Consider the following 12,445-nt stretch of genomic DNA (forward strand, 5'->3'; position numbering starts at 1 on the left):
TATAAAAATACGTACTGTAGATCCTAAGAGAGATGGAATCTCATGGACATATGAGAATGGAAATGTCGCATGGCTGAGCCTCCTAGCCTCATGGGAAGCAGCTCTAGGAGGTAGTTCCAGATTCAGAGAAGCTTCAGGACCCTCATTAGCAGGACTTCCTGGATCTCCTTGCGTGACGTCACTCCACAGTATGATTTCTCTTCCAACTACTCTTTCTCCTTTCCTTCAAAGACGCTGTTTACTCATAGTTTCTGTTTTCTCACAGAGCCAATGTAAATCCTACCCTTAAACTCGTGTGTGAGTGTCATCGTATTACATTTCTGCTGTTTGGCAATTGGAATATAATCATGTCGAATATTCAGAAGTCCCCGGAATATCTGCAGAACAGAAATTCAAACAGGCCTTTGTGTCCTTCAGTCCTAAGATACCGGCGTCTGAGCCTGCACGGTCCCCTGAAGTTCACTGACTTTACCATTTCTTTAGGCTCAGCCTATGCATCTTGGTGCTTTGCTAGACTTACCACCAAGCTCTCTCTCCTGAACTTGCTGCCACCTCACAGGGGTCCTCTGCCCTTGACTCCTAGGCCAAGTTGCTCAGATTTTCATGAAACAAGTCAGGAGAGAGGCTTTCTGCCATCAGCTTTTTCTCTGGGCCCTGGTAAATGCATCTTCCCTGAGGCAAGGGACTGAACGAAGCCTATCTTACTAGACCTGGGAGAGGAAGAAGCTCAATGAGAACAAAGCAAAAATTCTTTTCAATATGTTATTTTGCCACACACATCATCGTAATTTTGACTTGCTTGAAACCAATCTTGGGGTTTCTAATCTACCTCATAGTCCCTCTCAGTTGTGACCTATCAAGCTCAGTGATTCACACTTCTGCTTTCTTTTCCTTCCTACTTAAATTCTTATTCTGGGGAACTCTAGTTTGCCTTGCACAGCACTTTTGCTCAGAGTCTTTCTTTCTTTTTAAATAAATTTATTTATTTATTTATTTATTTTTGGCTGCGTTGGGTCTTCGTTGCTGTGCGTGGGCTTTCTCTAGCTGCTGCGAGCACGGGGTACTCTTCGTTGCGGTGCGAGGGCTTCTCATTGCCGTGGCTTCTCTTGTTGCGGAGCACAGGCTCTAGGCACGCGGGCTTCAGTAGTTGTGGCACGCGGGCTCAGTAGTTGTGGCTCGTGGGCTTAGTTGCTCCGCGGCATGCGGGATCTTCTTGGCCCAGGGCTCAAACCCGTGTCCCCTGCGTTGGCAGGTGGATTCTTAACCACTGCGCCACCAGGGAAGTCCAGAGCCTTATTAAGCCCCTTCACAGGCCACAACAGGGCTTATGAATTGTTGGCTTGGGAGCCACGACTACCTAAGTCCAGTTCAGAGATATGAGAAAGTCATGAAGAATGGATCATGAGGTGCCTGTGGCTGCCATGTCAACTGGGATAATAAGGGGAGAAGTTTCCTTTGGAAGTGTCGATAGTGTTTTTGTAAAATGTAGCACATTTAACCATAAATGGTGTAGAGAATAGGGGTGGTAGAGAGAATCCTTTGGGGATGTGGCATTTCAGGGTTTTTAAGTACTACTGAAAACACTAATTACAGATTGTATGAGTGAGCTTTTGGTGCATAACAAACATCCCCCAAATTCAGTGTTATGAAACAATCATCATTTGTTACCCCTCGTTCAGCTGGCTCATCTAGGTTGAGGTGCTGGACAGCTCTGCTCCACTTGGCTCCTCACTGAGTTGCCGGCTCTGGTCTGTTCTACATGTGTCCATTCCAGAGCCCAAGCTGAAAGGGTGGCAGCTGCCTTGGGAAGGTCTTCTCATGGTGACAAGAGAAAAGCAAGAGCTCGTGCCCAGCTAAACAAGTGTGTTTTGCTTGTCACATCTGGCCTCAGCCATGTCACATGCTTTGGGCAACGAGATGTTAGCAGAGTCAAGGGGTGGAGAAGTACGTACTGTGTCCAGTGGGAAGGCACTGAAAAGCAGTGTGGCGTCCAGTGGCAAATCACATGCTGGGGAGCAAATGAAGAATAACTCAGTCTGCAACTCACACCAGGGCTACCAAGATGAGAATATTATATATTGATGCTTAATGCTCTCATGGAATCACAGCTGCCCATCCCTGAAAGGTCACACCAACAATGACCTTCTCAAGCAGAACTGAGGCATGTATGTTTATTTATACTCCTTTTCATTCCAGTCTTAACTACCCAGGGGTCCCACCTGCCACCATCTTCCTAGATTCTTTAACTCTACACCAAAGGGAATGGCTTCTAAATTTGGTTCTTCCTTCCAGAATCTTTCTACTCAGCACATATTCCAAAAAAGGACCTCACTGGCTCTAATGAGTGCATGGTAAACTGAAATTACTTTACGTTTTCTTACAGGGCACATTTTACTAGTCAAAGTAATTCTTTGTGATACATTGGATGTATCAGTCTTTTATTTCTGCTGAGGAAGAAAGCCTCCCAGAGTTCAAAGAAAGCCCTTTCCTTTTGTCGTGGGGAGTTAGGCAGCAGGATTCCCATCATTCCCTTTGAAATGAATCTTTCAGAAATAGCAAGATTGCTCATTCGATCTCAATGGACACATTTTCCATCTCAATTAATGCACTCTGGATTTTTAGGTCAGAGATTTCTGGCCGATCTGTGTGTGTTTGTTGGAGAAGGTTGGGGCAGGGGCTGAAAGTTTGTGTAGCTCCTCAGAAAAGTACTCAAATGTTTATAAAAAATATTGCAAGGAGAGAGCCAAAAGGTACTTGCCTAACACAAAGAACAGAATGATGTTTCATGGGGGAACATTTTAGTGTGGATCCTTTCTTACTGGAAAAGAGACAGGGATTGATTATTTTTAGATAATGTATTCTGAAAATATAACCTGTTTAGCAAGAATATGATAATGCCATTGGAAGGTTATCCTCAAAGTGCAAGCAAAACAAAAAGAATTAAAAAACCATAAACAAAAAAGAAAATATTAGAACAGGCAGCGACCACATCATACGCACGTGCTTGTAAGTCTCAAACCTGTTGGGGTGGGAAAGTGATATGGACCAAGGGCAGATTCTCTGTTGACACAGAGGACGGCAGCACCTGAGGTGAAAGGGCCTGCTCCTGGGTCTCACTCCCTAAAAGGGATTTAGTGCTTCTCACTTGCCCCATGACCCGGGCTCATTCCCCAGCCCTAGACTCCAAGGTCACTTAATAGTCTTTGAAACATGGCGGAGGAAAACTTACTACCCGTGATTCAGTCGCTAGAGAAGCCTAGATTTTATTCTTCTGTATTCTGGTACTGTTTTGCCTCGTGCGTATCAATATATATTTGCGTTTCCTGTGTCATTGAATTTGACGTGATTCTTCAGATTGAAGTCTCAGAGCTTACCTGGGATTTGTGAGGCATCTCACCGAGAGTGGGCTATAGGCAATTGAAACGTTGAGTTTGTCTTCATATTTTAAGGTTGAATGGGTTCATAATGTCTGAAACATATGCCTTTCTGTTCATTGCCCTCAAGAGATGAAAATAACAGCTAATGCTTTTTGAGTGCTTCTTACATGCCAGAGAGTTTGCTACCTGCTTGACATTTTATTCTGAGGAAACTGAGGTGCAGGATGATGAAGTTATTTGTCCACATCACACTGCTGGGAAGTGGTGGGACCAGGATTCAAACCCAGAGAGTCTGGCTCCACAGTCTCATTCCAGACTACCACACCAGTTCTCGTGTTGGCCCCATACCTGGGCATTTGTGTGTTTCCTGTACAAACCGTGAAGCATTAGCTCCAGAGAAAATGTCTCCTGCAATTTGGATCCATCAAGACATGGGACTTGCATTAGATAATGTGCTTAAAGGTCCATCTCCCTGGGACTGTCCTGTGTGTGCAGGAAGAAGGTTCCAGAGTAGGAGTCCCACCCCTGCTCTGTCAGAGTGGCTTCCAAATATGTTAAAAGCCCAATATTTCTTGCCATATCTGCCCTCACCCTGGTCCAAGCCACCATGATATTTTGTCAGGATTGATGCAGTGGGCCCTGAAATGCCGTCCCTGCTTACCCGTGCTCCCTCCTGTCTGTTCTCAGTATGGCATCTATCACATCACTTCTCCACTCAGAACCTTCAAACAGCTTCCTGTTTCACTCACAACAAAACACAAAGTCCTTCTAAGAGCCTGTGTCATCTTCAGCCCATCATCACTTCTTTACCACTCCCCTCACTGTCTCCACCCTCCCCCCACCACCGGCTGCCCGGCCGTCCCTTAGGCATGCTCTCACAGGCATAGCTCACCACAGGACCTTTGCACTGCCGAAATGCCCCTCCCCCCCAGACATTTCCTGACCCCTAGCATGATCTCACAGTACCCTCGCCTGGCAGCTCTCCAGCCTTCCTCCCTGCATTGTATTTCTCCTTAGTACTTAAAATACCTGATATGCCATATGTTTTACCAATTTATTAGGTTATTCCCTGTGTCTGCACACTGGAGTGAATATTTTATTTTTTTATTCTGCTTTCGTTCCTGTTGTACCCCCAGAACTGAGAAGCCAGTGGGGATTCAATAAACATTTGTTGACTAAATGAATAAATGAATGCATTATAGAGTTGTTTTGGAGAGTTAAATGAACTAACATATGGAAAGCATCTCAAAAAAGGCTTAGCCTGAAGTTAGTGTTTAATAAATGTCATGTATTAATAAAATAATATTGTAATACTCATTAAGTGAATGATGAATTAAAAATTGGAGACCCTTACTTTATCATGTAGTGGAAAGAGGATAATCTATCTAGAGATGCTTTGAATATTTTAACTTACATTTGCAATGGATGCTAGGGGAGGTAGTCAGGGACATCAGTCAAGTCCCCTTTTCCTGTTGTCCAGAAGGCACTAGAACACACTCTTCCCTGGGCAGGTGAATGATCCCCAAACATTGCTGCACTTTGGAATCACCTGGGAAGTCTTTTTAAAAAATTGATCCAGGGGCCTCCCTGGTGGCGCAGTGGTTAAGAATCCGCCTACCAATGCAGGGGACACGGGTTTGAGCCCTGGTCCAGGAAGATCCCACATGCCGCGGAGCAACTAAGCCCGTGCGCCACAACTACTGAGCCTGTGCTCTAGAGCCCACGAGCCACAACTACAGAAGCCCGCGTGCCACGACTACTGAAGCCCTCACTCCTAGAGCCTATGCTCTGCAACAAGAGAAGCCACCACAGTGAGAAGCCCTGGCTTGTTGCAACTAGAGAAAGCCCGCGCGCAGCAATGAAGACGCAATGCAGCCTAAAGTAAATAAATTAATTTTTAAAAAATTGATCCTGGCTTCCACCCCTAGATAGTCTCATGTGATTGGTCTGGGATGAAACCTGGGCATCAGGGCTTTTTAAAGCTCTCCAGGTGATTCTAATATGCAGTAAAGTTTGGGAACCACTACTAGAAGCTTTTCACAGTACTGGCAGCAGCATGGGGACTCATCTTCCCTAGTCCGGCTCTACAGTTGGAATTGAGAGTTATGCCAGCCAGAGTTTGATTCTCTGTAATGCAATTCCTACTACCATTAGCAAGTCACGTCACCTCTACAACCTTCATCATTCAGAATGGCTTCTGTGGATTCTGGTGCAAACTCAGAGCACAGGGCCAAAAAAATGTGGATTTCCCCTCCCTTTTTTCCTTTGTTCCTCTGGGGAATAAAAAGAGAGACTCATTTCCAAATGTAGCTAGAGTACAGCACACTCTTGTTACTGAGTCCAAGCTCGCACTGCTCACCACACGACAGGCCAGTAGATCAAGAGAGGAGTTGTTGGGGCAAGGAGTAGCGACTTTATCTGGAAAGCCAGCAGACCGAGGAGATGGTGGACTACTGTCCCAAAGGACTATCTTACTCGAGTTAGAATTCTTCTGTACGAAAGGCGGAGGGGGTGCGTCTGATTATTGCAAACTTCTTGGCGTGGTGTGAGAATCCTTTGTTCTTATATTGGTCTGGTCACAATGTTCCTGTAAACCTCCAACAAGGCATTTGTTGTTTTCTGTTCTGCAACTTTTAATCTGTATATAAATGGGCAAGTGTTGTACCTTTAAAGGTCAGAGCCTTGAGAATGGGCTGTCCTGTATATTTCAGGCTGTAGGCAGCATTCTTTTACAAAGGTGCAGAGACAGCATGACTAAGCACAGACAACAGAGCACAACGGTTAGAGCTGAAGGAATAGATCCAACATGGAGTCAGTTTGTTCTTCTCTGTTACACTCTGAGATGGAGCCGTCTTACAGAGGAGACAAGAGAACAGAACAGTGTCCACGACCCCCCAGGTAGCCCCACTCTCTCTCAGGCATACACAGCCGGGCCTGTTTTGGGCCTGTTTTAGGCCTGTGAGAGATCAATGTGGAAGGTCAAGTTGCGCGCAGCAGGGCCCGCTGTAGGAGTATGAGAGGTCCTCCTGGTGTCCTAGTTCCCAGCCCTGACTTCCCCACCTGTTCCCTGTGTCTCAGTCCCTCCCGCCCAGGGCCCCATCTGCAGCTCCTACCCTGGACGCTGGGGCTCACGCTACATAGGTTCTGCTGGTTTAATCAGGGTTTTGAATTCTTTCCTTCAGACTGCCAGGCCTCTCCATGTGACCTTCTGCCCACCTGAGGTCTGCCCACCTCCCTTCGTCCCAAGTGCATGTGCCACCATGGTAGCCATGTCTACTCTCTGGGTCCGGACAAACGTCTACAATTTCACAGAAGACAGCCCCTGCCCTTTTGGCCCTATAACACCACCACTCTGAACCTGGATGTTTCTAGAATGGTGGTGAGACATTGGGGATAGCACCCTACCAAGGCCAGCTTCATGGGCTTGTGACCCATGCAGTCACAGAAGGCCCTGGGCTGGGTTTCACCTTCTGCCGTCTTGAAGTTCTTAATCATGTTGGAAGGAGGGGCCCTGCATTCTCATTTTGTACTGTCCTTGCAAATTATGTAGCTGGTCAAGCACGTGACACAGAATCAGAAGACCTGGTGTGAATCGCACCTGGCTTACACCTGAGAAGCGTTTGACCTTGGCCCAGTTATTCTTCCTCTCTGGGCATTTACAAAGAGGAGGTGGGCGGGGTCAAACTCCGTCTATCTCAGCGGCTGTGAAGATGAAATAAGGTAACAGATGAGTGTTAGCACGTGGCACACAACGGGTTCCTTAGCAACTAACACTTCTCTTTTTCCTAGTGTTCCAGATCACAAACTGCTAAATCTAAAAGACATTTCCTTCCTTTCTGTTTCAAAGGGATTTTAAACTTTTATTTTCCTATCCAGCGATATATGCCAAAAGGACAGATTTAGCGGGTTTTCAATGATTTTTCTTAACTCTTACTCATTACACTGGAGGACAATAGGATTCCTCCTTCTCTGTCCTTCTTCATTACATTTGAACAATATGTTGTCCAGATGGCATATGGGGTAGCATCTTTCAAGGTATTTTAAAATGATCTTCTTTTACTTATTGAAGAAGATTAGTGGGAAAAAAATTGAATTAAGGCCGTGTCATTGAAATAATCTTTTAAGGAGATTTCTAGTGTTCAAACTAACAACTCTTCCCCCAAAGAAGTCTGCCTGGATGATGTGCATGAGTGAAGACTTCATTAAGAGTCACCGAAGTTGGTTTTCAACCCAACTCTCTGGCATACCAACCATGGGCCCTGAGTAACAATAAGCCACTGTTTTGATCTCAGTTTCCTCCTTGGCAAAATGCAGATAATAATACCTGCTCCGCTGCTTCGTTCTCAAGGTTGTTTTGTGGATCAAATGAGCTATTCGGGAAGCATTTTGAAAATTTTTGAATGCTGTACATTTTTCAAGTTTGGATTATCGATAAGACTTCCGAAGTTTAAGTGTTAACAAAAAGATTCATTTAAATCATTTGAAAGTCTCTCTGGAACAGAAATGCCAAGAGTTAGTTCTTCAGCTTCTTTGGAAACGGGGACTGTATTTGACACCAGGATAACCTGTTGCCACCAAAACGATCCCCATCACTTCAATTTCACTGGAGCCAAAAGCCGTATGCGTTACCCACTAAATGCCCAGAACCCTCTGAGGTTCTTTCTCAGCACATCAGTTATAATTTGATAGTTTTCCACAAAGAAATATCTTTTTCTCTGTTTGATTCAATTATTTATTGAGAATCCACTACGTGCCAGGCACTGTTCTAGGCACCTGGGATAAATCAGTGAATGAAACAAAATTCCTTGCCATCACAGAGCTTACCTTCTAGTATGGAGAGCAGAACAATGAAAATACGCATCAAAATAAGTAGGTTCCACAGCTCGTTAGCAAGTGATTAGTTCTATGGGGAAAAAAAAAGTAGAAGAGGGTGAAGGGATCTGGCTGTGGGGAGGCAAGGCTGCGATTTTAAAGCGTGTGGCCAGGATAGTCCTCTTTCAGAAGCTCACATTTGAGCAAAGACTTGAGAGAAGTGAGGGTGGGCCATACACACATCTGCAGGACAAGCATTTCAGGTTGGGGGAACAGCCAGTACAAAGGCCTCAAGCAGAAGTGGGCCTAGAGTTTTCAAGGAAGAAGGCAGCCATTCTGCCTTCTTCCTTGAAAGAAGAAGGAAGCATGACAGTGGGTCTCCCCACACTCTACCAAACAGAGAAGAGAAGGTTTTACAACTAGAGAGGATGCGGTCGCCAGGCCATTGCCAAACACGTACACTGATGCCGAGTTTCTCTGCTATGTGCTTTTCCCACAGTCACATGACACAGGCAATCCCATTTGACGACCCTCGGTTGGAGAGCTGCCAGATCATCCCTCCGGCTCCTCGGAGGGTGGAGATGAGGAGGGACCCCGTGCTGGGGTTTGGTTTCGTGGCAGGGAGTGAAAAGCCAGTGGTCGTCCGCTCAGTAACACCAGGTAAGCATGCAACCCCTAGGCTCGGTCTCTGGGACCATCCACCACCCCCTGCCAGCATGACCACTGTTCCATTTCACAAGCTTCATACTGTTCTGTTTCAGGCTGTGGAGTCTAATTGAGTTTTCCCATCACCTGGATAGAGCCAGACCACCAGAGGGACAGAAATGGCTCTGCAAACGAGGTTTTAAACTTCCTAATCCATCATATCGCCAGACTTAGGAAAACACTGATCCATCATTTGTAACCATGGAAATGACCCACTTCTTAATGTCTGAATGCACACGTTAAGAGGCAGGCACGGTGCTGTTTTCAGTAAGCTCCCGACGAACTCCTTAGTGAAAAAGCAGAAGGTTGTGTTTAAGTTTCTCTAGGATTTAGATCAGCGGTCCCCAACCTTTTTGGCACCGGGGACTGGTTTCCTGGAAGGCCGTTTTTCCACGACGGGGCGGGGGCATGGTTCAGGCAGTCATGTAAGCCATGCTTCAGGCGGTAATGCAAGCGACGGGGAGCAGTGGGGAGCGGCAGATGAAGCTTCACTCGCTAGCCCGCCACTCACCTCCTACTGTGTGGCCCGGTTCCCTACAGGCCGCGGACCGGTACCAGTCTGCAGCCCGGGGGTTGGAAACCACTGATTTAGATCATTGGGGTGGTTGGATTCTTTTGCAAAGATGTGCTCCCCTCCCTTTCCACTAGAGGCAGAATGTATTTCGCCACCCCATTGCTGTTGGGCTGGACCAAGGGACTGACTTTGGCCAATGGCATATTAGCAAAGATGACATAAGCAAAGGCTTGTAATATGCTTGTGGAGTTGAGCTCGTTTCTTGGGTTTCTGCCACGGCCATAAGAAGAGTTTCCCTGAAGTGGCTGTTACCCCTTCACAACCCGAGCCCCAAAATGAACACGTGGGGCAACCAGCCTGCAGTCTAGAGCTAAGTACAGGCTGACCTTCAGTGTACAGCACAACTGCCCAGCCAAGCCTGCCCTTGATCAGCCAATCCACAGTCATTCGAAAGACCCATAAGCGTGAGAGGAAACCCTACTGGGTTTTGGGGGTGTCTTGTTATACAGTAAATGCTGACTGATACATTGTGTGGCACATCTCTTAAATTCTACCATACGGTCAGATAATTAATGTACTTGTTCTCAGTCATTCTCAGTATATAGATGTTCCACCATCAGCGCAGCTGAATATAGTGGACTGTGATGCCGTTGCCTGACGTGGGCCCCTTTGCCTTCCAGAAACAGTGCTCTAATATTTATTTATTATATGTATTTGTATACTTATTTTAATGGACTTGTACTGGATTTCTTTTCAGACAAAAGGAAAGTATCTTCTATGCTGTCTTTCTCCGGGATTTTGCAAATCAGTAACAGAGTTCAAAAATAAAACGCTGTAGTCAAGAGCGCAGACTATGGCGTCAGACCCCCTGGGTTTGACGGACTTGAATCCTGCCTCTGCTCCTTATTAGGTTTTTTTTAGCTTCCGTGATAACTCCCCTACATTTCAGTTTGATGTAACTTCTCTATATCCTTTGGATAATGAGGATCATAGTGTCTACCTTCTAGGGCTAAGGGAGGGAATGAAATGCATTGGAAGGGTGCCAGGTACATACTTAGTCCAGGAATGTTTATTATTATTATTATTATTAAACTCTAAAATATTTGGCCAGTTGAGTCTGTCAGTTAAGGGAAATGAAAGCCACCTAGTGAGCTAGTATAGATTATTAAAGTTGATTCCATTTTTCCTCATTTTGACACACTCTGCCCGAGGGCAAGCACTGCAAATACAGTCAACGCCTTTAGGCTTGTGCAGAAAAGCGTAAGTTCCCTGTTCACTCCTACCACTGCCTCACCACACAACTTCTTACTTTGTCTGCTGAGCTTTTTATTTCATTAGCTATAGATCATAGTTGTTGAACTCAATGCAACTGAGAATTTTATTCTCAAAAATAAAAGAGATTTGTTGTTTTTTATAATAATGAAATAATCCATATGCTTTCCTGAAAAAAGGAAACAATGTAGACAGTATAGAGGATAGAGTTTTTTAAAAAATCACCTGAGTTTCTACTACTGAGAGTTAACCATTATTAACATATATAGAGAGAGCATATATATAGTAGACAGTTTCGCGCATACATTTGCATATAGTATGTATCTCATACATATAATGTATTACATGTATATATATGTATATGTGTGCGTACACATATTTTTTTCCTAAATGGTGTCCCATTTAGCGTGCAGTTTTGTAACACTGGGACACTTTAACATCTCTGGTTATGGGATTCTCCAAAGTGTATGTCCTCCCCAGAGCTAACTGGAGATTTGGGTCTGGTTTTTCGCTTTCTTGTATTTATCGCGTTACTATTCCTTCATCCTTTTCCCTTCCTTGCCCTCAACTTTCCTCAGAGTCAGACTCTCTCACCTACTGTTCGACAATTTTGAGAAGAATAGAAAAAGTGCAAACTAAGGTCAAAGAGCACTGTTTTCAGTCATGTTTATGAGTGAAAATGCTGGTCACATAAACTGTGTCTATCATAAAATGACTCTACTGAGTGATTCCAATGATAAGTGATTCCAATGGTAAGACCAGATTTTTCTATAGTAGACAAGACAGCTTTCAGAGTAAAGGGCATGAGCGTTCTCTGAAGTGTGCCCCTGTTTCATGTTCTGGAAGGAACTGCGTGTTGCTTCCTCCCATAATTCTTGCTCAAACGGGAGTATTTCCATTTGATCAGAAGCATAGGTCAAATGTAAGACTAAACCCTGTTCATCTGCACGTGGTTTTCTCATCAGAGGACTAGTTAACGTCACTCTCCAAGCAGTTAGTTCAGACATTTTTCTGTATTTGACCAGCATCTGACGTCTAACCATTTCTCTGACTGAATTTGAGTCATTGCTCATATGTAATCCAATCGTCATCAAAACTCCCTCAAGTGATTTTCAGAATTCCTTATGTGTGCAAACACTGAATCTCAGTTCCCTCATCTTGAAATGAATATGAGTTCCATATTCTGGCTGTGAAGTGTTCGTTTCAATTACTAAATGAAGTAAAAGTGATAATATTTGAAAGATAACATTTCAGCTGTGCCTCTTACCCAGATAGACCTCTGGAAATAAAATTAAAATCCCAGTACCATATAGCACCAGATCAGTATCTGGGGAGTAATTCCATTAGACATGTGAAGGTAATCCATATTATCGAAGCATTTGTTTTTAGGTCTTATTTAATACAGATGTGTGCTTCATGCAGCTGTGTCTTTATGTGTCAAGAGACCTGGCAGTGACCAGTTTTTGAGTTATAGGAGCAAGTTCAAAAGAGATGTTGGCCACCTTGAACTTGGAAGTGTCCACACACCTAAGCTGACATCCAGTTCAACCCTTCCAGGCAATTCTTTCCCCTTTGTGAGCCTCAGCTATGTCATTATATGGAAAGGATTATAGCATTTAGAGAGGTTACTAGTTAGAACACTTAGCCTGTTGCCTGGTACACAATAAATGCTCAACAAATATTCGTTCTCTACCTCCTCCTTGGAAGAACATTTGGAAGAGGCTGTGACGGATCAAGACAAAAACATGAGTCCTCTGTGGTCACA

At 44.7% G+C, this 12,445-nt stretch overlaps 1 protein-coding gene across 1 annotated transcript in view; it reads left to right on the plus strand.

Annotated features, from left to right (window-relative positions):
- Positions 1 to 12,445, plus strand: part of FRMPD4 (FERM and PDZ domain containing 4) — a 179,315-nt gene that overhangs the window by 73,737 nt on the left and 93,133 nt on the right. The window contains exon 2 of the mRNA XM_024760054.1: positions 8,689 to 8,849. Coding sequence (XP_024615822.1) covers positions 8,689 to 8,849 — 161 coding nt within the window. The remainder of the gene's footprint in view (positions 1 to 8,688; positions 8,850 to 12,445) is intronic.

This window comes from Neophocaena asiaeorientalis, unplaced genomic scaffold, assembly GCF_003031525.2.
Source record: "Neophocaena asiaeorientalis asiaeorientalis breed wild unplaced genomic scaffold, Neophocaena_asiaeorientalis_V1.1 scaffold295, whole genome shotgun sequence".
Taxonomy (NCBI): Eukaryota; Metazoa; Chordata; class Mammalia; order Artiodactyla; family Phocoenidae; genus Neophocaena; species Neophocaena asiaeorientalis.